Here is a 27424-nt window from a genome sequence, read left to right as displayed (position 1 = left end):
AGCAATTTAACTTTAGAATAATAAAACTTAGTTAATTTTTTAAACTTTAACTAGTAGTAGGATCTCAAATTCTAGTTTAAAAAATCAATATACGTAAATTTGTCTAGTAGAAAAGTAAAATCGTAAATATATCAAAACATTTTAAAATTTATTTTAATATAATATTAATGATAATTAATCTGAATATTATCCTAAACATTAAATATCTATGACTAAAAAGTGAATTATTTTCTATAATTGAAATATATTCATGGGCACATACAGAAATAGTTACAGTTGCTCCAAAATAAAACAGTTACAATTTGGAAACAAAATTACATAGAGAGAGAGAATAAACAGGATGACGATCGAATTAAGTTACATGTATATATATTTCTACTGAAATTTTATCAAGCACCGAGGAGCTGAAGATCGATGAGCTAGTGATAATACTAGTAGTGGATGTCGTTGACGAGGGCGCAGTGCTTCCTGATCTCGCCCTCGGAGCCGGTCTTGACGCCGACCATGCCCAGCTTCGCCATGGACCTCGCGAACACCTGGAAGAACACCTCCGGCGGGCTGGACACCACGCTGGCGATGTTGGCCTCCGCGGCGGCGTCGGTGACGAGGGCGGCGTCGGACTGGAAGAGACCGCGGCGCCTGAGGAGGCCGCGGTAGTAGCCCAGGTCGAAGGTGAGGAAGCTGCCCGGGTCCATCTCCACGATCGTCGTGTTGTCCGACGGCGCCGCGCACTTGCTCCGCCGCAGGTTCGCCGCGTACTCCGCGTCCAGCGACGGGTCCGCGTCGCCGGGGCCGCCTTTCCCGGTGAAGTTGTACAGCCGCTTGCTGAACGAGTTGCAGTGCGCGATGCCGATCGTGTGCGCCCCTGCACCCATCAACTCAATTAGTGAGTTCAGAAGTAAATTAAAAGCATCTACTACCTTCGTTCGTTTTTTAATAAATGACACCGTTAACTTTTTATCACATGTTTAACCATTCATCTTTTTAAAAATTTACGTAATTATAATTTATTTTGTTGTTAGTTGTTTTATCACTTAAAGTATTTTAAGCATGATTTATATCTTATACATTTACATAAAATTTTTTTAATAGATGAATGATAAAATATATGTTTAAAAGTGAACAGTGTTATTCATTAAAAAAACGAAGAGAGTGCTTTTCAATTACTATATTAGATTATTTACTCCACGTCTAAAAAGAAATGTTTTCTCGAAAAACTTTTTTTTCTATGATATTGCTTCTAAACTACTTATTCTACAGCACTATACTTCTTCACTCAGCATAGTATTTGTTATTTTGTTAAGTAAGTTTATTTCTAAAAGTATTTAGTTTATCCTTATATGAAAATAATCCAAATAACCCATTTCAAATGGTTCGGTGACAAAACTGAGTGGTTGAATTTCATAGAAAACCAGTGCAAGTGCAGTTTCTCTGAAGTTTGTACCTAAAAACCATTTGTATATTATCTTAGTCCAAATCCTCAATTGAAATCTACAGGTAGATGGTTGTTCAGCAGTTTGCGGATTTCATTAACTGATCAGATACCCAGTACTCTGCAATTAATGGGAGAAAACGAGAGATGTACTGGATATCTGTTTTTCTGGACCATGCAACTATGCGCAAGTACTACAAGATATTCAGCTCCTGCAATGGCTTGCACGTAGTATTGTCATCTAGCTAGGAACCTCAAGTATGTGGACGGTAGCTAAGCTAGGAATATCTTAAGTGATATGTATGCAGTGTTAATTAAGAATGCAACGTTAGACCTACTACGGAGTACTATACTACAACTTCAGAAAACATCAAAACATCCATTTAACGCTGACATCTACGTGACTACATCAACACGAGGGTGTAATTAGCTGTGGCATGCAGATGCATGTCTACATCACAACTATCATTGCTCACTGGTACTACATAGTATCTATCTACTCCATCCATCCCATAATATAAGGATTTTGAAGAGATCGATGTGAGGAGGAGGGGGTATATTTGTATGAAAATTTTGAGAATCAATGACGCAAACTACTAGCTAGTGTTGGAATTAATGAATGGGCCTTAGCCCACTCGAAGATTAATTCTTTGGAAAATCACAAAAGCCCACCTCATAGGATGGCATGCATGTGGAGTTTAGTACCACCTTGCTTATTCTAGGAGAGGGGGACCTCCTTAAAAGGGAGGATGCCCTCCTAGCCACTTGAAGCATGTGTGGTGGAGAGAAGAGGGGAAACACACGCGCGCTCGCTCGCCTCGCCTGGCAGGGCAGGGCAGGGGGCGCGCGTGCACGACGTACGCGTCGAATGGTCCGAAAAATTGGCTCCTCACCCTTGCGCAGATGCAGCCTCCTTTTGCAGTTTTGTTTTGCTGCAAATTCGGATTCGTTTTTGTTTTGGAAACGTTCCGAAAAATCCGATGCGTGCAAACGGCGTGGAGTCCGGATAAGTTACGCGCGACTTATCCGGTTCGGTTACGCGCAGTAGAGATCGTGCGGGCGCCCTGATCAAGCGACCCTTCTCTATATAAACCGACCCGCCGTCTTCACGCAATATATGCGAAAATCAATCTAGGGTTTGCCTCCTACTCTGTACTGCGCCGTCGCTCGTAGACTACTCCATCCCGCTCGCCGGCGTGCACCAGCGATCGGGAGAGCAGGTCTCCGGAACCTCTGCCTTTGACGTCCTGCACCGGGAGAAGGCGGCAATAAGGTTTTTGGGAAGCGCTTCGCGCGACTGCTCCCTGTTCGTTCGCGACGGCTCGCCTTCCTCTTCGCTCGCGTGTTTCGTGCCTTCGTAGACACCTGCGAAAAGTTTCGACCAAGCAGCCGGTCTTTTCGTCACCTCGGTACGTGTTCAATATGTTGCGCATATTTGATCTGTTCATGTTTTTCTACGTAGTTTACATGTGTAGATCTAATGATGCGTTCATGCTAGTTTTCATCTGTAATGTCATGATTTATTTATGGAATAAATTAAATCATTATATGCCCATAATCTCAACAATCCAAAAACCTTATTATAGGCACTGTGATTTTACTATGGCTGGTTTTGCCGATGCACTGAGGCCGGATAAATTCACCGGTGTGCATTTTAAGAGATGGCAGATCAGGGTCACTCTGTGGCTGACAGCTATGAAATGCTTCTGGGTGAGTACTGGCAAACCTGAAGGAGTTCTTACTGCTGAACAGCAGAAGCAATTCGAGGAAGCCACTACTCTCTTTGTGGGATGCATTCTTAGCGTTCTTGGCGATCGTCTGGTCGAGGTGTATATGCATATGACCGACGCTAAGGAGTTATGGGATGCACTGAATACTAAATTCGGTGCTACTGATGCTAGCAATGATCTGTATATCATGGAGCAGTTTCATGACTACAAAATGGCTGACAACCGTTCTGTAGTCGAACAGGCTCATGAGATACAAACCATGGCTAAGGAACTCGAACTCCTTAAGTGTGTCTTACCCGACAAATTTGTGGCCGGGTGCATTATTGCAAAACTACCTCCATCTTGGAGGAGTTTCGGTACTGCACTCAAACACAAGAGACAGGAATACTCCGTTGAGGGGTTGATTGCGTCTCTTGATGTTGAGGAGAAAGCTCGGGAAAAAGATGCCGCGTCTAAGGGCGATGGTGGGCAGTCCAGTGCCAATGTTGTGCACAAGGCCCAGAACAAGAGCAAGGGGAAATACAAAGCTCAGCAGACCACCAACTTCAAGAAGCAGAAGAAGAACAACAACAATCCTAATCAGGATGAGAGGACTTGCTTTGTGTGTGGCCAAGTTGGTCATCTGGCTAGGAAGTGTCCACAACGCAAGGGGATGAAGGCACCTGCAGGGCAGACTTCTAAGTCTGCTAATGTGACCATTGGCAACACTGGAGATGGAAGCGGGTATGGTAATTTACCTACTGTTTTTTCAGTTAATCAATCTACTAATTGGTGGGTTGATACTGGGGCCAATGTACATGTTTGTGCTGACATCTCATTGTTTTCTTCTTATCAGGTCGCACGGGGTTCCACCGTCCTAATGGGGAATGGGTCACATGCTTCTGTTCATGGTGTTGGCACGGTAGATCTAAAGTTTACTTCGGGAAAGATCGTGCAGCTGAAGAACGTGCAGCATGTCCCTTCTATCGACAGGAATCTTGTTAGTGGCTCCCGTCTGACTAGAGACGGATTTAAGTTGGTTTTTGAGTCTAATAAAGTAGTCGTGTCTAAACATGGATATTTTATTGGTAAAGGTTATGAGTGCGGAGGCCTGTTCCGCTTTTCCCTTTCTGATTTCTGCAATAAGTCTGTGAACCATATTTGTGGCAGTGTGGATGATGAGGCTAATGTTTGGCATTCACGTTTATGTCATATTAATTTTGGCTTGATGTCTCGGCTTTCCAGCATGTGTTTAATTCCTAAGTTTTCCATTGTCAAAGGTTCTAAGTGCCATAGTTGTGTGCAATCGAAGCAACCTCGCAAGCCTCACAAGGCTGCCGAGGAGAGAAACTTGGCACCACTAGAACTCCTACATTCAGATCTTTGTGAAATGAATGGGGTGTTGACGAAGGGTGGAAAACGATATTTCATGACATTGATTGATGATGCTACTAGATTTTGCTATGTGTACTTGTTGAAAACGAAAGACGAGGCTCTAGACTATTTTAAAATTTATAAGGCAGAAGTTGAAAATCAACTTGACAGAAAGATAAAAAGGCTTAGGTCTGATCGTGGTGGAGAGTTTTTCTCGAACGAGTTTGACTTATTCTGTGAGGAACATGGCATCATACATGAGAGGACGCCTCCCTATTCTCCCGAGTCTAATGGGATTGCTGAAAGGAAGAACCGCACACTGACTGACTTGGTGAATGCCATGTTGGACACCGCGGGACTGCCTAAGGCATGGTGGGGGGAGGCATTGTTGACCTCAAATCATGTGTTAAACAGAGTTCCTAACAGAAATAAGGACAAAACACCATATGAGATATGGATTGGTAGAAAACCATCACTTTCTTATTTGCGCACATGGGGGTGCTTGGCGAAAGTCAATGTACCAATAACGAAGAAGCGCAAACTTGGACCTAAGACTGTGGACTGTGTTTTTCTGGGATATGCTCATCATAGCATTGCCTATAGATTTTTAATAGTTAAATCCGAGGTACCGGACATGCATGTTGGTACAATTATGGAGTCTCGTGATGCTACCTTCTTTGAGAGCTTTTTCCCAATGAAGGATACACATAGTGGTTCGAACCAACCCTCTGAAATAATTCCCAGTTCAATCACACCACCAGAACAAACTGAACATACACATGAACTTGTCTCTGAGGAGGATGTCAGTGAAGCTCCTCGAAGGAGTAAGAGACAAAGGACGGCTAAGTCTTTTGGTGATGATTTCACTGTGTACCTCGTGGATGACACTCCTAAGTCAATTTCAGAAGCATATGCATCTCCTGATGCAGACTACTGGAAGGAGGCTGTCCGTAGTGAAATGGATTCCATTATCGCTAACGGGACTTGGGAGGTGACAGAGCGACCCTATGGGTGTAAACCTGTGGGGTGCAAGTGGGTGTTCAAGAAGAAGCTTAGGCCTGACGGTACTATTGAAAAGTACAAGGCTCGGCTTGTTGCTAAGGGCTATACTCAGAAAGAAGGCGAAGATTTCTTTGACACTTACTCACCTGTTGCTAGATTGACCACAATTCGTGTGCTACTTTCCCTAGCAGCCTCACATGGTCTTCTCGTTCATCAAATGGACGTTAAGACAGCTTTTCTTAATGGAGAGCTGGATGAGGAGATCTATATGGATCAACCTGATGGGTTTGTACTTGAAGGTCAAGAAGGCAAAGTGTGCAAATTGTTGAAGTCTTTGTATGGTCTGAAACAAGCTCCTAAGCAATGGCATGAGAAATTTGACAAAACATTGACATCTGCAGGCTTTGCAGTCAATGAGGCAGATAAATGTGTGTACTATCACCATGGTGGGGGTGAGGGAGTTATTTTGTGCTTGTATGTTGACGACATACTGATATTTGGGACAAACCTTGAGGTGATAAATGAGGTTAAATCATTCTTGTCTCAAAATTTTGATATGAAAGATTTGGGAGTAGCTGATGTTATTTTAAACATTAAGCTAATTAGAGGTGAGAATGGGATTACACTCTTGCAGTCTCATTATGTGGAGAAGATCTTGAATCGCTTTGGCTACATTGATAGTAAGCCTTCTCCAACACCTTATGATCCTAGCTTGTCGCTTCGCAAGAACAAGAGAATTGCTAGGAATCAACTGGAATACTCCCAAATCATTGGCTCGTTGATGTACCTGGCTAGTGCAACTAGGCCTGATATCTCCTTTGCTGTGAGCAAGTTGAGCCGATTTACCTCTAATCCGGGAGATGATCACTGGCGTGCGCTTGAGCGAGTAATGCGCTATCTGAAAGGTACTGTGGAATTGGGGCTTCACTATACTGGGTATCCTGCGGTACTGGAGGGTTATAGTGATTCTAACTGGATCTCTGATGTGGATGAGATCAAAGCCACTAGTGGATATGTTTTCACACTGGGTGGTGGTGCTGTTTCATGGAGGTCTTGCAAACAGACAATTTTGACGAGGTCAACCATGGAAGCAGAGCTAACGGCACTGGATACTGCTACTGTTGAGGCAGAATGGTTGCGTGATCTATTAATGGATCTGCCTGTTGTTGAAAAACCGGTGCCGGCTATCCTTATGAACTGTGACAATCAAACGGTAATTGTCAAAGTGAATAGTTCTAAGGATAATATGAAATCGTCTAGACATGTGAAAAGACGATTGAAGTCTGTCAGGAAATTAAGAAACTCCGGAGTTATAACGTTGGATTACATCCAAACAGCGAGAAACCTGGCAGATCCCTTCACGAAGGGACTATCACGAAATGTGATAGACAATGCATCGAAGGAGATGGGTTTGAGACCCATGTGAGTTATACTATGGTGGTAACCCAGTCTATGTGATCGGAGATCCCGTGAATTAGATCCTGGGAAGAACAAACCATTAATAAACTAGAGGAGAGTACCAATATATATACCCTCTCTAAGTGAAGATGCATATACTCTCGTGAGCTGCAAGGCAGGTTGGCTATGCCTTAATGAGTTCTGTTGGCTTTAATTAGCAAAGATGTTGTCCTGCAGAGCATTCTTGAAGGAACTCACCTTTGTGAGCTTGACTGTTGGTCGCAGTCCATGAAGATTTTGGGTGAATCTTCTAGGAAGCTTACTAAAGACCTAGGAGTATGACTTATACGCTCCACCCGAGGGGTAGTCTACAGACGGTCTAGTACCAGATAAGACTTTGAGTGAAACTTGCTTGCACAAGACTTGCAATTCAAGGCGTAGTCCATTGTTCAAGTTGTGAGTAAGTGTAGCTTGGAGTTCTAGGTGGATGTTCAACCTTAATTGGTCTCCATCGAACCGCTGGTATATAAACAGTACATTGGAAAAGGCAAATCTCAGTGGGATTTTGAGATTTGGTGGGGGATTGTTGGAATTAATGAATGGGCCTTAGCCCACTCGAAGATTAATTCTTTGGAAAATCACAAAAGCCCACCTCATAGGATGGCATGCATGTGGAGTTTAGTACCACCTTGCTTATTCTAGGAGAGGGGGACCTCCTTAAAAGGGAGGATGCCCTCCTAGCCACTTGAAGCATGTGTGGTGGAGAGAAGAGGGGAAACACACGCGCGCTCGCTCGCCTCGCCTCGCCTGGCCTGGCAGGGCAGGGCAGGCGGCGCGCGTGCACGACGTACGCGTCGAATGGTCCGAAAAATTGGCTCCTCACCCTTGCGCAGATGCAGCCTCCTTTTGCAGTTTTGTTTTGCTGCAAATTCGGATTCGTTTTTGTTTTGGAAACGTTCCGAAAAATCCGATGCGTGCAAACGGCGTGGAGTCCGGATAAGTTACGCGCGACTTATCCGGTTCGGTTACGCGCAGTAGAGATCGTGCGGGCGCCCTGATCAAGCGACCCTTCTCTATATAAACCGACCCGCCGTCTTCACGCAATATATGCGAAAATCAATCTAGGGTTTGCCTCCTACTCTGTACTGCGCCGTCGCTCGTAGACTACTCCATCCCGCTCGCCGGCGTGCACCAGCGATCGGGAGAGCAGGTCTCCGGAACCTCTGCCTTTGACGTCCTGCACCGGGAGAAGGCGGCAATAAGGTTTTTGGGAAGCGCTTCGCGCGACTGCTCCCTGTTCGTTCGCGACGGCTCGCCTTCCTCTTCGCTCGCGTGTTTCGTGCCTTCGTAGACACCTGCGAAAAGTTTCGACCAAGCAGCCGGTTTTTTCGTCACCTCGGTACGTGTTCAATATGTTGCGCATATTTGGTCTGTTCATGTTTTTCTACGTAGTTTACATGTGTAGATCTAATGATGCGTTCATGCTAGTTTTCATCTGTAATGTCATGATTTATTTATGGAATAAATTAAATCATTATATGCCCATAATCTCAACAGCTAGTAGGCATATGCATGCCCTCTGCACTTGACGTGTATGTATATATTATTTCAGCTTTTACACATTGAATAAATACAATGTAACTCATTTCTTGATCTTTCAAATTAAGGATTAGTAAATAGTCACTCTCTCAGAGAAGTAGGAGGCCAGTTACATCACGTTTCTCCCTTATATAAGCTGCATCACTTCCCCCCTTTTATAGAATCTAGCTAGCTACTAATTTGCTACTAACTCACAAGTACAGATACAGGACAGTACAAGAGCTGAATGTTTGTCTTGGCATTTTTTGCACACCTTTAACCACTAACGTTAATAAAAATCTTGGTCAGTTAGTGTGTCAATATCTGTGCTACACTCTCTAAATAAAACAGCACTACATCAAAAACCTTATATAAAGAATCTTTTGTAGAGACAATTTTTAAAATGCCTCTAAGTTTTGAAGCTCTATAGTCTAGAGACACTTTTTAGAGGCACTTTCAAAATCGTCTAAAATATTTTTACTCTAGAGACATTTTTAGTATACTTTGTTAAGTTTATCTCGTAGAGACACATTTTCGGCACTTTAAAATTTGTCTCATATGTAAATGCATTTTCTTAAGGCATTTAAAACGATGTAAAGGCATTTTTTCAAATATTAATATATATCAAGTAACTAGATATAAGTAACACAAATCACATACTTACATATAATTATATGAGGTTGAGATGGTTAGTGCGTGCCTCTATTTGCATAGAGACATCTTATAAAATGCCTCTTAGTTCGTAGAAACAATTCACCAAAAGGCACTTATGAGATACTCTTCAAAATGTCCTCTTAGTTCGTAGAGACAATTCACCTCTTAGTTTGTAGAGACAATTCACCAAAAGGTATTTATGAGACACTCTTCAAAATGTCTCTATAACACTGTAAAGGCATTTTAAAAATGCGACAATTCACCAAAAGGCACTTATGAGACACTCTTCAAAATGTCTCTATAACATTGTAAAGGCATTTTAAAAATGCCTCTATAGTATTAGAAAAATGAAAATATCTCTATAAGATATATTTGTTATAGTGCAGTGTTATGAATTGCATTTTATTGCACGGAACAGACTTGCCAGCCGTCAACTAAAAGCCTCGTTATCTGTTGGTTAGATCGCTATACCTACTAAACTGTTTTTAACTTTGATTTGATGCGATACCCGTGAACAAGATTCAGCTAAGTTTTGGCCTTCTATGAATTAAGTAGATCCAACCCTCCCTGTTGGACGTAGCTGTCTGTTCAATTCTGGATTGTCGTGGCACGAGAGTTTTTTAGATAATGGATAGAAATTCGGCATCTGTAGTGTTCCTATTAGGATCGTTGTTTGTTAGTATTGTTACTACATGGAAATCGGTGTGATTGAGGCTATATATCTTTCATCTTCTGAATCTTTGGGGACAGCATTACTGGGGTGTGATGTGAGTGAGAGTGAGAGCGTGTCCTAGTTGCCGACTCAACACACAAAGAATTTGCAAAAGTTAACTATCGTTCTCTGCATATTGCAGATTTTGCAGCACGATATCACATCACCAATTCACTATTTGTCGGTGGCTTGTACTACGCATTTGCAAACACCACATAGCTAGCTACATCAAGCTAGATAAAACACCAAACCTGATCGAGTTGTGTATCCTGAAGACTAGTAATCAATCGACTTAATTAGGATATAACGTGAAAATCGATCTTTGGCTGCCGTTTGTGTCAAGTTAACCAATCATTAGCTTAGGTGAATGGTTTTACTTTTCTTTTCAGAAACGATGCTGTCATAAGCTGAAACTGGGGTTTTGATCGACCGCAACTAATTTTCAAAATATAAGCAATTTTAGAATAGTGTCAAGTCAAACATTTTTAATTTTAACTATTAATAGTAAAAAAATAAAAAAAAATCAATCATGTAAAATTGATGTTACTAGACTTATCATTAACAAACTATTACAACTTTTTTTTATTTAAAACATCTCACTTTTATAGATATTGTTGATCAAAATACCATCTCAAAGACTATGTCAAAGTCTAAAAATGTTTACTCCCTCCGTCCCATTTTAAGTACAGCCATGGTTTTCCGCGTTCAACTTTGACCGTCCGTCTTATTTGAATTTTTTTTTGAAAAAAATTAAAAACATAAGTTACGAGTAAAATATTATTCATGTTTTATCATCTTATAATAACAAAAATACTAATTATAAAAAAATTTTAAATAAGATGGACGATTAAAGTTGGGCGCGGAAACTTATAGTTGTTTTGGAACGAAGGAAATACTATTGATGGTGAAGTCTGAACTCTGAAATGGATGGTGAAATTAATACTGAAATTAATATATGGAAGAGTGAATAGTTAGTTTACCTGACAACCAGATGAGGTCGGCGAGGTCGAGGCCCTTGCTCTGGAAGGAGGAGAGGAGGTCGGTGAAGTTCATGGTCGGCGCCGGGATCTGGTCCAGCGCCTCCTGCTTGATCGACACCCTCCCGTCGCGCCGCCCCGTCGCCACCCGCCAGAACGGCCCGCCCTGCTCGCTCGCCGTCAGCCAGCTCGCCGGCCATCGCAAATGCGGGAGAGGAGGAGGAGGAGGAGCGAGGTGCTAGCTTACGATGACGGAGATGGCGTCGCGGGTGGCGAGCGCGAGGATGTCGGCGCAGGAGACGACGCCGGGGCACTCGCTCTCGACCACGCTCTTGATGCGGTCGATGAAGGCGAACCCCCGCAGCGTCAGGTTCGGCGCCGCGTCCTTCTCCGCCTCCGCCCCGTCCGTCCCGTTCAGCAACACCGACGCGTCGCACCCCTACAATTCAAAACCACCACGCCATGGCCGCCGTCGCCGCCGTCAGAATTCCGCCGCCGCGCCACGCCGATCGATCGACGAGCTATACGCGCTTACCCTGACGAAGCAGTCGTGGAAGTGGGTGCGGATGAGGGTGGCGGCGACGGAGGGGGCGAGGGGGACGTGCTGCTCCACGTAGTGCTTCACCAGCGCCTCCGCGCGCGGGCAGCTCTGCTCGTAGAACCCCTCCTTGAGCACCCACCCCTCCACGCCGCCGCCGACGAAGACGACGGCCACCGCCGCCGCCACCACCACCAACGTCAGCGGCGCGGCCATTGCCATAGCTAAGCTCAAAGCTGCTTTCTCTGACAATCTCTGAGTGGCAGTGCACTCGGCTATATATAGAGAGAGACAGTGAGAAATACAGTGATGTTCAGTGTGTTGTTCAGTTTTGGTGTTTGTATTTGTATTTACTTGGGGTTTGGTTTAGGCGCCATTATAATTAGGGGAGTTACGCAACTGAAAATAATCAGACGAGTTTGGTAGGTAGAGGAGAACGTACTAATACTATATACACACACAAGTTTGGTAATGGACAGCTTCGTTAGCATCTAGTAGGTGATCAAGTCACCAATGGCATCTGAGACGATACTGCCAATCAAAGAATTACACTCTGAAAAATAGACCATGTACTGATTCATCTGAAAAAAAATTACACTCTGAACTAGTATGTTCTAACTTTTATAAGCGAAACGATGAATGTATTGTGTATCCATTGTCCCTCTTATACATATTATTAATTATAAGCGAAACGTCTTATTAATGATTAAAAAATAATTTATGAATAAAACTTTTATATGCATCATGTATGTTCTTAGCGATTTAAATACGAATGATGGAAAATAAACTACTCTAAAATTAAGTTTTAAAATTCAAATTTGCGCTTATACTTATAAGCTCGAGGCTAAACGATGGGGTACTCAGTTTCAGATATTATCTGAAAAAATGACAGTACATTCAGAATTTCATATTCACAACAATCTGGTGCTGTAAGCCTGTAACATTGGTCAAGATGGCAATACATGCCAAGATAGGCCTTATCACAACCTGCAAGCTTCTTTACAACACTTCCTAGCTCTCCTCTCTGTCTGTATCTAGCATATGATCCAGCTCCATCCATAATCCGTATTCAGTACTCCAATGTGAAGAAAAGGGGAGAAGAATGGATGGTCCACATGAACGCAGATTAAATGGCCACCCAATGTGCAATGCATGAACAACTGTGATGAACATGTCCATCTCTGCACTTTCCTTTGGCACTTGCTAGTACTAGTACTTAGTAGTTGCTACACCCTCCAGTACTTCAGAAGTTCAGATTGCAGCATCATGTACAGCTGTACATTTTGTACTGAACAAATTGTCTCACATTCAGTATACCACTCCAAACATTCAGTATTGGAGAAGAAGCAGCAAATCGCAGCAGATTTGGTGATCAGTAGGATATTCTACCTGTTACAATTTAAAACTGAATAGCAGTAGCAACAAGGACACAAAGCTAGTATAACAGTAGACGATGCATGGCTCACATTGTATCTATCACAATTCATAATGGGTAGGGCATGCATGCGAGGCCTAGTTGGAATCTGAATATCTATCTATCTGATTGGGTTGCAAGGATGGACGAAACTCAACTCCAGCTCTAATTGGTGAAACTGTCCCAGCTCAAGAAGTTTCCTGCTCCGGTCTCTTCTGTTACAATGGCAGTGTCTGTACCTAATCTATCAGTGTGCCCATGAAAAAATTCAGGTTAGGTTAAAGGCCATGTCATTGCTTACCACATTGCTATGTTCTTGGGCTCTTGGTTGATGATTCTTGTCGAGCACCGACAGCCAAGTCTGATTGCTACCGGTTGTCCTGAGTCCTGACAATTCAGATTCCTACTGTAACCAGAGGGGTTGGGTTAGCATCACATTTTTAAAGTTTTCATGTATGTTATTGCTGATAATTGAATGAATAAATGCTAAGATTAAAAGCAACCGAGATTTCGCTTTTTTTAGCCGACATTTTGGCATCACATTATTGTCTTCACGGGCATGATATCTATCTCCTGTGAGAGATAAGGTTGGTAAACAAGGCTTTACAGAGGGAAAAGAAAGTGAACACATCAAAAGCAACTTCCTATAGCCTTCACATCTTTTGTTGGCTACCTATACTGCAGCCTAGCTACGAATCTCTTCCAAGTTCAGAGAATTGAAACAACTTTTGGAATAACTTGTCACCAGCAAAAATTACAGTGCCGAGATAACTATGTATTACACGCAATGCCAATATGTATGGTGTGCTCCTACTTTTCTCTGATGAACAAACTAGTAGGTTCAGTTAGTTTCAGTTATTTCGATCCAGTTCAGGACCACTCTAGAATCTACATGTTCATCTTTCTTCTCAAGAGAGAACAGAATCAGCAAGACATCTTTATCAGTATATTAGTCCATATGGACCATGATAAAGCAATGTGCATGCTCAATGTAGTGAAAGCTTTAAGCTGATTACATTGATGAATGATGATACAGCCATAATACCGGCTGGCTTGTCATTAAGGAAGGCATAATTCAGGCCAAGAAATATTTTGCTCCAAGTCTCTCATTGTTATCAATCTTGATACAAGTTGGCAGCCTACTGTTGTGAAGGAACAATTATTTAGATATATTTAAATTAGGCAAAATTGGTTATATAGCATCGAAAGTTCACGTTTTTGGTTTTATAGCACCTAAAGATACCGGTTCACTTTAATAGCACCCAAAGTTTACCCTGTTCCTATTTTTAGCACTTCCGTCAATTTTTCCGTCCGTCTTAATCGTTATTGACCCAGCTACGCACACGATATGACGTTTTTACCCCTCATTGACATGCATTCTACTTGTACTTGTGAGGGGTAGAAACGTCATATCGTGTGTGTGGCTGGATCAAGATGGACGAAAAACGATCGAGAATTGACGGAAGTGCTAAAAATGGGAACAGGGTGAACTTTGAGTGATATTAAAGTGAACCGGTATCTTTCGGTACTATAAAACCAAAAACGTGAACTTTCGATGCTATATAACCAATTTTTCCTTTAAATTATGAACTCATGGCTAAGAAACCTCCAATAATTAGGCTTTCCTTTTCTTCTGTCAATTCTTGGGGTACAATTCAATCCTGCCCTCTTGTACTCATGTTGGTGCTATATGAAATGAGATAATTTGAAATGTTGGGTGAAGAACAGTAGACTGGCTTCCTTACTCACATGAAGATCATTTCCTAACTCACATGAAGACATCATACTTCATTTAATACATTCAGTACATCCTCCTTGCATAGTCTACACTCATAGTACAGTGTATTTGGTGGGGTGCACACCAAGAGTTCAATCATATCCCTCTGGTCCAGATGCAGAATTCAATCAGGGAGGTCAAGTGGAAGTTTAGTTTGGATCTGCTTGACACGGCATTTTAAATGTAAAAGAATATTAGTTTTATGGCATTGTATTTTGAAAATACACAGGAAAAATGCATATTTCTCCATTGGAAGAGAGGAAAAAGAAAAGGACTGAATTACATCAAATCATAAAAAGAAAACACCATCTTCCAACCACTAAACTCAAGAAGGGAATGGCACTGGCTAAGTTTGAATCTGTATGTTCCTAACTCGTGTCTTTTTTTTTAAGATAATGGAATGAAACATAAAAGGAGGGTAACTCATGTCTCATGCACGGAAAAGGAGGGTAACTAGACTTACTAGCATATGGTTAATTAATTATTACTTTAACAAAATTTAAAAACAGATTAATATAATTTTTAAAGCAACTCTTTTACAATTATTTAAAAAAACACATTGTTTTGTTATTCAGGATACGTGTACATAGAAAACGATGGAGTAAAATTTGAGAGGAGAAGTTGCCGAACACTGGATAAGACCTTGTTGGAGAGCTTCTATTAAGCCCAGCTTCTCTCAGAATTTCCAACACTTCCAAAGTCTAAACAGTTCAGATTAGTACAAAGATTCTAAGACTAATTAGTTACAAAATCTAGAAAATAAACTAGAAATCAGAAGATGAGTAAACCAGTTTTTTTTAAAAAAAAATCTAACAAAATGATTACTCATCAGCTGATTCTCGGAATTTTTGGCTCGTAGAGTAACTAAGCCCTAAACAAACTCCCACCAAAACTGCACCTATGCTTTGATCTTGTTCACACCAGTAGCTTCAGCACAGTTGTTTTATTTCTGAAAATTCACCATTTCACAAACACCAAATGGATCGTAACACGAAGATCACAATGGAGAGGAACTGAGGAAGGTCTTGTTGGCTGTGGAGGACAACAGCTCTTGAACGGCGAACCAGTAACCACCAAATGCGGAGGTATTGCTTTTCAAGACCAGCCATCAAAAAACTGGAAACCAGTCTGCCTCGGAAACCACACATTGTACAGATTGTACACTGTACAAGTTCACTCGTCTTCACGTATGAAATTATGGATACGGCCTGGCGAATACGAAATGTAAATGTGTCTTATTCACCTAAGACCAAGTCTAATAGTATAGCCCACTATTAACTCCAATTTATCTATAGCCAATCTAATAGACAATTCATACAATAGTTGTTTATCATACTATTAATATATGGTCCCACCTGTCATACACACATTGCGTCTTAGAGTCCGTGCTGCAGCTGGCTACATATCTGTAGCTCGCTCATCTTCTCTCTCATCTTTTATCTCATTAAAATATGTTTATAGCTGGCTAATAGCCTGCTATTATACCTGCTCTAATTCAGCTCGTGTTCATCACAACTTCCCAGCTCATAGACGTGACAACTGATGGACTGAGATGGCCTATAACCTGCCCGGGTCAAATATTTTGCTTAGAGGTAAAGATCATTGCAAATTGCAGCTGTGCTCAGAACTAAATTAACTATGAGTCTGAACGGAGGATGTACACTTGAGTAATTAACAAGATCCAATTAACAATTAACAAGCTGTAGACAGGCTAATTTCTGAACCTGGTCCTTCTGCTTATCTGCTCCCATCATTGAAGGCTCACTTAGGTAGATTTTTGGAACAATATCACTCCATATCATATTCAGATATCATATTCAGTAGAGTGTAGACCATGTCCCTTTTCTGACTAGTACAAGATACCTGCGGGGATCACTTGCAAGGCCGGGCAAGCAAGCAAGAGAAAAGATGCAGGGACAAGCACAGCTTCAGATTGACATTTCCTGCAAAAAAATCAGCAATTTGTGTTACTTTGCATGGCAACGGCAAGCCCTTTTGTGTGCATGGGGGAATCCTTGGAAACGACCTTCATCTTTACTACATCTCTTTCAGAGGTTGGTTGTCAATTACACCTCTCACTTTCAGCTTTATATTGGATCCCCTAAAATATAGTTTGATAGATGATAACAGTTAACAAAAATATATTCCACTGTCAGAGATTTGTGCTAATCATTTAGTAGCTGTAATTTAAGTAGTGAACCTAACGATTCTTTACACCACTTATAGCCATTCCAATCTTTTACCATTTGTTTTTTTGATGGATACAACTGTAAAGGGGGGAAAAATCTCAAGAATGCAAGGTCACGCTTACGAGTAGGAGAGCACAACAAAGTGGAAAAGACGTTCAAAAGGGTTAAGATGAATGCTGAAGAGACCCCATCCAAGCATGATCCACCCAACAGTTAAAAGAACAGCACTAACAAAGACACACACTTTTCTGATCAAGAAACGAACAAAAAGGGAGATGTATAAATAAAAAAAAACAAGTGATAATCCATTAATTGTTCAAGGTGTCAATGATACCATCTCACGAGCTGATGAGCTTAGTAGTTGGTATACACCCGTGAGTGTGTGGCTGACAGCTAGGAGTAGAGTATATATATGTTGGGCTGAATGATGCTGTTTGTTGAACTGTGACAGTACTAGTACAAATATACTCCCTCCGTTTAAGAAAAAACTCAATTTAAAAGATAATGTGACCCTCTTAAAATAATAAATTTGAACTACTCTTTATCTAGATTATATTAGGAGGGATCATATCTTCTCCTATATTAAGTTTTTTTTTATACGGAGGGAGTATACAGGAGAGTACCAATGTAAGTGGATTTGGTTATGCACTAGACGTAGTACACATAAGTAGGTGTAGGAGAAAGAAGATACCATTTGGAATTTGTTCTAGAAGGTTAATTTGGTTTTATTATTGGTTGCGACGTTGCCGTCCGAGGAGATCGTTTTCTATTGTTTAGAGGTGAAGTCTACCTTTTTCATGTATTCGACACGCGTAATTTCTTTTTCTACGAGATGGCATGCAATTTTTACTTTAACTCCCTTTATCGTGAATATGTGGATTTAATTTAAAATTTGGTGGAGTGGTACATGATATTATACTCAGGTTGTAGACCTTTTCCCGTATTTTCTGTATTATACTCCCTCCGTTTTAAATATTTGACGCCGTTGACTATTTTAAATATGTTTGATCATTTGTCTTATTAAAAAAATTTAAGTAATTATTTTTTTTCTATCATTTGATTCATTGTTAAATATACTTATATGTATATATATAGTTTTATATATTTCACAAAAGTTTTTGAATAAGACGAACGATCAAACATGTGCTAAAAAATCTACGGTGTTAAATATTTAGAAACGGAAGGAGTATTTGAGAGCCACGAGGAGGATATGGGCCAAGCATGAAAAAAGGCCAACTTAGTCTTGGCTCTCAGTTCAGTTTGCATTCCAGCTTGTAGCCTGTAGGCCCAAATATAGCCCAATGAATTATTTTCGAGGTAGAATAACTGGCTAGATGAGACCATTGCAGTGCAGTAATATTGTCAAATCAACTAATCACAAGGACAAAATTCACTAAATTATTATTTATTCCATGGACAAAAAATTACATAGACTCTGCACAAATATCTATCATGACTTAATCACATCTCAAAACCCTAAACTCTGAGTACTATATTTATCGAAAACTCCTTAGACTAAACTTAAGACGACGACAACCGGCACATGCGGTGAGTGGTGACGGACTAAGGTGACACACCTGCCAAGAATAAAATCAAAAGGACATTTTAGTATAACATCTCAAATTTTTAACAGATCGCACAAAATTCAGAGAGTTTCAAATTCAAATATGAATTTACCTGAAGATCTATGAAGATGGGGGACTAGCAGGCGCTGGAGCAGCGGAAGGCATCAATGGCGGCACTGATGGCGCTGTCAAATCAAACACGTCACCAGATTAATCAGATTAATCTCTTCAAACAAACAATGCATTAGAAATAATAAACATGCTTTACGATAGGGTTTAATTAGGGTGTAATTTGATTAGCAAGAACTTACTGTTGCACATGGAGAACGTCTGAAGTGGGACCGTGGCGCCGCAGGTGTTGGGGAGCGTCATCATCTTCATCATGTCGACGGGGAGCGGGAGGAACTTGCTCAGGTCGCCATTGATGCCGTGGCACAGGCAGATGGGCGCCGTGCTCACCAGCGACTTGAACCCCTCGCAGCAGGTGCCCGGCGGCGTCTGCGCGCTGCTGTTCGTCAGGTAGTCCGCGCACGACATCATCGACAACAGCGGCGTCAAGCACTCCTTTGGCTGCGGCGGCGATGGCGGCGCCGGTGCCGCCGGCGAGGCGGGTGATGCTTGAGACGGTGGCGAGACCGGCGAGCTGGGGAACGGGAACGGGAACGCCGGGAAGCCGGACCCAGACGACGGCGGAGCGCCGCCCGGCGAGGCGGGCGCAGGGAACGGCAGCGGGAGCGGGAACGGGAACCGGAAGCCAGAGCCAGCCGAAGGCGGAGCGGCGCCGCCGCCGCCAGAAGAGCCGCCGATGGGGATCAGCGGGAACGGGAGCGTGAGGAACGGGAAGAGCGGGAACGGCAAGCCGGGTAATCCCGGCAATGTCGGCGCTCCTCCTCCGGTGGCAGCTTTGGACTCCCCGGCTGCGGCAATGGCAGGCTCGGACGCCGCTTCATGGTTGAACCCTTGGACCCTCGCTTCTGCGGCCGGTGCCAGCGCCGCCGCCGCCACGACGGCGAAGGCGAAGAAGAGGGCGGCGAGCTTGGACGACGGCGCCATTCTGTCTCGTCGGCGAGAGATCGGTGGTGGGTGGTGAGATTGGTGTTGCGGCTTTGGCTGATTGTTGTGCAGAGCAACGTGGGATCGCTCGCAATTTATAGCGTTAGAATGTAGAGATTTGGAGTTTGAATGTTCGTGTAATAAGATTGGACTCTGGATTAATTTCTTGTACGTAAAAGCAGATTTTAGTTTGAACGTTCATGTAACGAGATTGAACTCTCGACTGATTTTCGTACGTGATTAAGAGATATCTAATGAACTTATTACGGGTGCAAAGTGTATGATGTTTTCTCATCTGTGCTTTCGTTTAACGTTAAGGATGCAATAGAGAACATCATGATACAGCCTGCAATCCTGACGATCTCAAACTACATGGGTGAAATTTTTCAAATTTTCAGATATAAGTTGACAGAATTTGTAAGTTTGCAGTTGTTTTCATACACACAGGAGGAGAGGAGAACGCCATTGTTACGGCACATGGAGTCTGAAGCTAATACTTCGTCCTGATACTTATCTGAATTCTGGATTACGCTGGCTGAACAATTTTTGCGAGTCCAACCAGTGTGAAGCTGTCTCTTTTGTTTTGATTGCCTCGAAGAGATAATATAAGCTCGTAGTAGTAATAATTCTTAATTTCTGGTGATATTGAGGACATATAACTCTTTTTTTTCAGATAAACCGCAGAGTATTCCTTTGTTTTACCTCAAAAAAGAAAAGTATGTCGTTGTCCAGAGTTAAAACTTCAATTTGTAATTATCAGAACTATACTGAAGATACGGGACTCTGCAGTCCTGAACAAATAAATGCCGTCTCGTCATTTGGATATATCATATATGCATAGTTACGGCAATTGCGTGATGAAGTCTGGAGCTGATACTTCTGTTTGTAATAAACCAGAGATTTAAACCAAACACAAGAATTTTGATGAGTCCAATCAGTGTGAAGTTCTATCTCTGGGTTCGCTTGTCTTCCAGATCACACAGCTTCTAGCTATTCTGAATTTAGATTGATATTGAAAACACAGAATTCTTCATATTTTTAGATAAACCGGAGTACTATTTCTTTTATGGGAACAGAGAGTTTTTTTTCTATGTTTTCCTCCAGCATTGGTCTTCCAGAATGTTTGGGTTAATGAGAAGCCTACCAAAGCAAAGCGTTTGTCGATCATTTATTTTATAGATTCTGGAGAGTCCCGTTTATCTGTTTGAATCTTTTCTTCCGGACATCACAGATCTTCAAAAGTTCAGAATAGATTTGGCTTCGAATTTTAGGATTTCACTACAGCTTGCAAGCTGCAAGCAACAGGGGCATCAATCTGGCAAGCAACAACAGGGCATCAACACGCATAGCGGTTCAATAGATTACGTAACTCGACACAGGCAGCACACAGTAAAACATATACTAGCATAAAAACCTGAGATAATATAGCATCAGCACTGGCAATCTGGCACAAGTCAAACAGCCTCAAAATCATAGTACATCTCAAGAGATAAGAGATAACAACGCATTACAGGAGCAACAGCTGCCAAGTGCCAAGTCGGCGGCTAGGAAGAGAGGACAAAGCATTACTGGAGCAACAGTTGCCAAGTCGGCGCAGCAGCAACTTTTTCAGCCGTAGCCAAGCCACCATCAGCAATATACAAGCTAAAGAAGAACAGTGAGCACATCAGCCATAGCCAAGCAATCTGCAATCAGAAGGGTTTGATCTGCAATCAAAGAGAAAACTATGTGCCAAACCGGTAGCAATACAAATGTGTACAGTACACAGTCAGAACAAGAGCATAATTTAGACAAATTTGTTTGTCAGATCAAATTTTTAAGCAAAACATAAGAAACAGCACAAAAGGGTATAGCAGAAGCAAAATTTGGACACAATGATTAGGGATCACTTATTCATTATAGTTCTTCCATGCTGCTCTACCACAGCAAAACGTTTCAGACACCATCAAACCAGACTTAAGGATACACATTACAGGTAAATAGTACACAATGAAACGGGACACGACCAAGGACCAGACCAGACAACCATAGCTCCATTGGGGAAGACAAATAGGCAGACTTGTGAACCCTAGAACAGCAGCAGCTCCATGGCTGAGGACTTACTGGCCACCACGGAGGCGGAGCACCAGGTGGAGTGTGGACTCCTTCTGGATGTTGTAATCCGCAAGGGTGCGGCCATCCTCAAGCTGCTTACCAGCAAAGATCAGACGCTGCTGGTCCGGGGGGATGCCCTCCTTGTCCTGGATCTTCGCCTTCACGTTGTCAATAGTGTCGGACGACTCAACCTCAAGGGTAATGGTCTTGCCAGTCAGGGTCTTCACGAAGATCTGCATCCCACCCCTGAGCCTGAGAACCAGGTGAAGGGTGGACTCCTTCTGGATGTTGTAGTCAGCCAAGGTGCGGCCATCCTCCAGCTGCTTGCCGGCGAAGATGAGGCGCTGCTGGTCCGGGGGGATACCCTCCTTGTCCTGGATCTTGGCCTTCACGTTGTCGATCGTGTCCGAGGACTCGACCTCAAGCGTGATGGTCTTGCCGGTCAGGGTCTTGACGAAGATCTGCATACCACCCCTGAGCCTGAGCACAAGGTGGAGGGTGGACTCCTTCTGGATGTTGTAGTCGGCAAGGGTGCGGCCGTCCTCCAGCTGCTTGCCAGCGAAGATGAGACGCTGCTGGTCCGGGGGGATGCCCTCCTTGTCCTGGATCTTGGCCTTCACATTGTCGATCGTGTCCGAGGACTCGACCTCAAGTGTGATGGTCTTGCCAGTCAGGGTCTTGACGAAGATCTGCATACCTCCCCTGAGCCTAAGCACAAGGTGGAGGGTGGATTCCTTCTGGATGTTGTAGTCGGCAAGGGTGCGGCCGTCCTCCAGCTGCTTGCCGGCGAAGATGAGACGCTGCTGGTCCGGGGGGATGCCCTCCTTGTCCTGGATCTTGGCCTTCACGTTGTCGATCGTGTCCGAGGACTCGACCTCGAGGGTGATGGTCTTGCCGGTCAGGGTCTTGACGAAGATCTGCATACCTCCCCTGAGCCTGAGCACAAGGTGGAGGGTGGACTCCTTCTGGATGTTGTAGTCAGCAAGGGTGCGGCCATCCTCCAGCTGCTTGCCGGCGAAGATGAGACGCTGCTGGTCTGGGGGGATGCCCTCCTTGTCCTGGATCTTGGCCTTGACATTGTCAATGGTGTCAGACGACTCGACCTCAAGGGTGATGGTCTTGCCAGTCAAGGTCTTGACGAAGATCTGCATGCCTCCCCTGAGCCTGAGCACAAGGTGGAGGGTAGACTCCTTCTGGATGTTGTAGTCGGCCAGGGTGCGGCCATCCTCAAGCTGCTTGCCAGCGAAGATGAGACGCTGCTGGTCCGGGGGGATGCCCTCCTTGTCCTGGATCTTGGCCTTGACATTGTCAATGGTGTCAGACGACTCGACCTCAAGGGTGATGGTCTTGCCAGTCAAGGTCTTGACGAAGATCTGCATGCCTCCCCTGAGCCTGAGCACAAGGTGGAGGGTGGACTCCTTCTGGATGTTGTAGTCGGCCAGGGTGCGGCCATCCTCAAGCTGCTTGCCAGCAAAGATGAGACGCTGCTGGTCCGGGGGGATGCCCTCCTTGTCCTGGATCTTGGCCTTGACATTGTCAATGGTGTCCGAGGACTCAACCTCGAGGGTGATGGTCTTGCCGGTGAGGGTCTTCACAAAGATCTGCATCTGCACACACAATTACCGAAGCATGGTCAGCAACTATGAACATGAAATTATAACAATACCAAGCAAGTACAGCAGAAATCAGTCAATCAAATTATTCCAATATGTTAGATACACGACCTAAACCACAATAACATCAGTGTACCTATCAACACCAACAGTGACCTAACAAAATAGAGAGACGCACCGTGCTCGAGTTCACAAAAATAATCTGCAGGTCTATGAACTACTAGAATTCCATCGGCAAACTGATTCAATAACTACTAGCACTATCCCGAGAGCACATAAGGCAGGTTAATTAACATAGGCTAGAATTTACAGGTGCAACAGTTGATAAGATAGGCATAAGCAAGTAAAATATCCTGAAAGCTATGCTATGTAATCACTAATCAACAAGACGCAGCCCTTAGATTAAACATGAACAGAGTAGAATCTATGCAACTAGAGGGACTGAATCAAAAACAACCTAAGCAAAATATACCTGAAGCTGCTACTTGGATCAACGAGAAAAACAGAGACTAAATCCTACTAATTGAACAGATCGGAACAAATCACAACCCTAGCACAGTTCTACTTCTAGATCCGAACCAATCAATACTTGGACCACGAACAGCATCGCTCATAATCACAGATCCAGCATACCACGCGAACCCCATCTAAACCTGTTCAAATCTACCACAGATCGCAAAACGGAGACTAACCACAACATCTCACAATCACGAACAGGCCGGGAAATCAAATCAAACGCGAGGAACGGAGAGGATCAGAAAATCGCATACCTTGAGAAGGCGATTCGACGCTTCGCTTCGAGGGGAGATTTTTTTTTCTCTGCGATTTTGGGGTTCGATTGACGGAGGAAGAGGCGAGGAGGGGGTGGGGTATTTATAGGTGGGGAGGGGGGGACTCGTGAGTGGGCCCAGGGGTGCGGTGGGTGGGGCCCAGTGAGAATATAGACAAATAAAGAAAGGAGAGAGGGAGAGGCGGTTTGGGGAGTCCGTCCCCACCACGCAAACGCGAGAAGGAAAGAAAGGAACGGAAAGGGGGCGGGTCCAGACGGCGCCGCGGAGATATCGAGGAGGTGGAAAGCTGATGCCGTTTGCTCACGGCGGGGTTGGTGGCCGTTAACACGCAGCGAAGCGGCGTTACTGCCGTGTACGTTTTGTGACCTTTCGAAAGAGAGCCCCAGCCCAAGAAAGGCTGGCCAGGTTTTTTTGTACTGTGTACGATTACGATGGAAGAAAACATACTCGTTGTTTTGTATTGGTACATACTGGGCCGTAGTAAAATTAGAATCAGTTGTTAATTGGTTATTATATATACCATCTTAAGCTACCAAAATTAATAAAGTTGTGATGGCTATGGTATATTTTGGTAGTGAATTATATTGATTTGGTATATATTAGAATCAATCCAACCACAACACAACCAAAAATACCTGAAGCTCAATATTGATGGTGCTTTTCGACTATCTAGCAAATGTGGTGAATGGGGCTTTATAATTGAAGCAGCCCAGGATGCACTTTGTGCAGAGACTGATGTGATATATATATATATATATATATATATATATATATATATATATATATATATATATATATATATATATATATATATATATATATATATATATATATATATATATATATATATATATATATATATATATATATATATATATATATATATATATATATATATATATATATATATATATATATATTAAATTTGTTTGGTGCTATATAAGAAACATAATATCTTCGTCCCATAGGTGTCTTCCCAGGGAAAAAAATATCTTTCAAAAAATCAAATAGCCAAAAGAAAATCATGATCAACAAAATAATCATCAGGTCGACATTCCTGATGGCACGTAGCATCTGCCCTGGCCTCCCACGCGCAGGCGCAGCGACGTCGGCGTGCCGACGTGATAACGGAGACGGAGGGAGACGCGCATCTGCCAACGGCTACGGCGCCGTGCCTTGCGGTCCAACCACACCCCACGTCTCTTTCTCTCTCTCCTGAATTTTCTTTCCTTTTTTCCATCATCAAAGCTGCATGATTTGGCCACACGCTGGTAGTACCAGCAAGAGCCAAGGACCATTCTTGCTTTAATAAAAAAATCAAAGAAAAATCGAGAGGCTGAGGCTGAGCCTGAGGGAGAGAGGCTGTGGTTTTCGCAAAGGCGGTTTTCCTTCTTATCCGCTGGTTTTTGGTTTTCCCTCGTCGTCGTCTTCCTCGTTTGAGAATCACAGTGACTTTGCAATAGACAGGCATTGCAGAGAAGAGAGAGATTGAGAGAGATTCCTATCTCTCATCTTCAGATGACTGTTTGTTTGTAGAGATTCTTTGCAGTATTTGCAGCTGAACTGCATCAAAATTTTTAATCAGATGGTTTCTTGTAGTGTTAGTTTTTCTCGTTGTAAGTAAAGGATTTCTAGTTCTGTACTCATGTACTGGTACTGAAAGTCTGAAACTTGGCGTGCCGCGTTCAGTTCAGTTCAGTAGTGTCTAGGCAAGGTATCTTCAGATAATCAGATGAATAGCATGAACAAAAAACTAGTAACTGAACACTACATGATTTTAATCAATGGCATGAACGAAAATAGAGAAACAATACATGATTTTAATCAGAATGTCAACCTGACAACCTGGATTTGCTCAAGGGCTCCATCGGTTGATTTAATAAACCAAAGTCAAAGCTAAAATTTGAATTTTCAAACTTAATTTTAAAATATTTTCAATGTAGTTTTTTTAAACATTGTCTTTTACCTCCTCCGTCCCAAAAAAACCTAATCCCAGCTACAAACCTGGACATAGGTTCATAGCTAGGGTTTGTCTTTTTCTTGGGACGGAGTAATAGCTCATTAAAAACACATATACAAAAGTTTTACCTGTAAATCAATTTGTATTATACTCCCTCCGTCCCATAATATAAGGGATTTTGAGTTTTTGCTTGTACTATTTGATCACTCATCTTATTCAAAAAAATTATGCAAATATAAAAAATGAAAAGTTGTGCTTAAAGTACTTTGGATAATAAAACAAGTCACAAAAAAATAAATAATAATTTCAAAATTTTTTGAATAAGACGAGTGATCAAAGAGTGCAAGCAAAAACACAAAATCCCTTATATTATGGGACGGAGGGAGTATTATGGTTTATTAGGGAATGTGGGTAACTGATGAGGTTGCAGGTTGCTGTCGTTTGTCATCTAATCCTGCTAATGCTACTAGATTTTGTTAGTAAAATTGTGCTACGTGCGTAAGGTGAAAGGAGCTGTTTGCTGAGAATTATTTTTTTGTTTCCCAAGCTGATCAGGACAGCATGTTTTACGGTGGCTCTTAAGTCAGCAACCAATTGCTTAAATGACACTTGCAGGTAAACAAACACGCAATTCATCATTGACTTGTAGGATCAACCGACGACTCCGTCGTAATTTAATAGGGCCATACAATTGAAAACGACCCTGCAACTAATGCCAAACCACTCGTGACGTGTTTTAGTTGGAACTAATCTCTTCTTTGTACTGCAAGTTGAAGCTAATTCCAGGACTAATAGTAGTTAATGTTTGGCCAAATGGCGATTAAAACTATGCTTAACGATGAGCAAGATAAGAACAATATGTGCATTGGATGACTAGGCAGGTGGCAGCATTCGTTAGGCTCGGTTGAATTGAACCATTAGTTGCGGGGTGCATACATATTGAACAAGACTATTATGAGCCTCCAAGCTGGAATTATGTGGATGTTTCTGCTTTCGATTTCAGAAGTCTTTCTTATGAATTGAATGTTCTAGGATAATCTAGAAGACTAGAACGAGCGTTCCATGAAAATTCTAGAATTAGTTCCTTCCTAACATTGAATTCAGTTCCCGTACCTATGCGTATCCATCGAGTTCCTCCAATGTCTTTTTTTTTCTTAATCTCATTGCGCAAATTATTTGTATTTTGAGAATATGTTACTCTCATAACTTATTTGGGTTCAGAGACAATGGCAAGAGTCTCCAGCGATTGGAATATTACTGTGAGTATTGAAATGGCACACCGCACAGATCGTTCTTCTTTTGACATATTTTTTTGGACAAAATTCTTTTGATCTTTGCCACAAATCATTATTGTCGGAAACAATATCTTGATCTAGTAGACCTATTTTGTTTCAATACCAAGATCTAGTAGTCATGATCAGAGAGTATATATTTAGAAGTCTGTCCATTCAGATTCTTTGACACAATGTTTATACATGACATGAAAAATTTCTTCGACAATATTGCTTCTTGTAGCCAGCTCTTTTGGTTGTGGAAATAAGTAGAGAACTACAGTCTAGAGACACACTCTGAGCTTCTTTTTTTTTTTGAACGA

The 27424-nt window shown here is 42.5% G+C and overlaps 3 protein-coding genes across 3 annotated transcripts; all 3 read right to left on the bottom strand.

The window, feature by feature from the left end:
• Positions 1-207: 207 nt before the first annotated feature.
• LOC4341861 (peroxidase 3) lies at positions 208-11624 on the bottom strand. Its single transcript, XM_015785636.3, has 4 exons — positions 11372-11624; positions 11084-11275; positions 10840-11002; positions 208-865 (listed from the first exon to the last, which is right to left on the bottom strand). The coding sequence occupies exons 1-4, from the start codon at positions 11594-11596 to the stop codon at positions 432-434; spliced, it is 1014 nt and encodes a 337-aa protein (XP_015641122.1). The 5' UTR covers positions 11597-11624; the 3' UTR covers positions 208-431.
• Positions 11625-18143: 6519 nt separating this feature from the next.
• On the bottom strand, positions 18144-19511 carry LOC107281315 (leucine-rich repeat extensin-like protein 5). Its single transcript, XM_066311201.1, has 3 exons — positions 18631-19511; positions 18432-18504; positions 18144-18331 (listed from the first exon to the last, which is right to left on the bottom strand). Exons 1-2 carry the CDS (start codon positions 19370-19372, stop codon positions 18440-18442), a joined length of 807 nt encoding a protein of 268 aa, XP_066167298.1. The 5' UTR covers positions 19373-19511; the 3' UTR covers positions 18144-18331; positions 18432-18439.
• Positions 19512-21236: 1725 nt separating this feature from the next.
• LOC4341860 (polyubiquitin) lies at positions 21237-23922 on the bottom strand. Its single transcript, XM_015787471.3, has 2 exons — positions 23850-23922; positions 21237-23073 (listed from the first exon to the last, which is right to left on the bottom strand). Exon 2 carries the CDS (start codon positions 23071-23073, stop codon positions 21472-21474), a length of 1602 nt encoding a protein of 533 aa, XP_015642957.1. The 5' UTR covers positions 23850-23922; the 3' UTR covers positions 21237-21471.
• Positions 23923-27424: the final 3502 nt, after the last annotated feature.

This window comes from Oryza sativa, chromosome 6, assembly GCF_034140825.1.
Source record: "Oryza sativa Japonica Group chromosome 6, ASM3414082v1".
NCBI classification, from domain to species: Eukaryota; Viridiplantae; Streptophyta; class Magnoliopsida; order Poales; family Poaceae; genus Oryza; species Oryza sativa.
The sequence above is the reverse complement of the archived record's forward strand: the minus strand, read 5'-3'. Positions and strand labels throughout refer to the sequence as shown.

What these genes read in the sequence shown, in the direction of transcription:
- LOC4341861 (XM_015785636.3), bottom strand. Translation starts at nt 11,596, where the DNA reads ATGGCAATGGCCGCGCCGCTGACGTTGGTGGTGGTGGCGGCGGCGGTG. An exon ending in TCCACGACTGCTTCGTCAGG is followed by an intron (nt 11,276 to 11,371) that starts GTAAGCGCGTAT and finishes TTTGAATTGTAG; the next exon opens with GGGTGCGACGCGTCGGTGTT. An exon ending in CGACCTCATCTGGTTGTCAG is followed by an intron (nt 866 to 10,839) that starts GTAAACTAACTA and finishes TGATGGGTGCAG; the next exon opens with GGGCGCACACGATCGGCATC.
- LOC107281315 (XM_066311201.1), bottom strand. Translation starts at nt 19,372, where the DNA reads ATGGCGCCGTCGTCCAAGCTCGCCGCCCTCTTCTTCGCCTTCGCCGTC. An exon ending in GACGTTCTCCATGTGCAACA is followed by an intron (nt 18,505 to 18,630) that starts GTAAGTTCTTGC and finishes TTGATTTGACAG; the next exon opens with CGCCATCAGTGCCGCCATTG.
- LOC4341860 (XM_015787471.3), bottom strand. Translation starts at nt 23,073, where the DNA reads ATGCAGATCTTTGTGAAGACCCTCACCGGCAAGACCATCACCCTCGAG.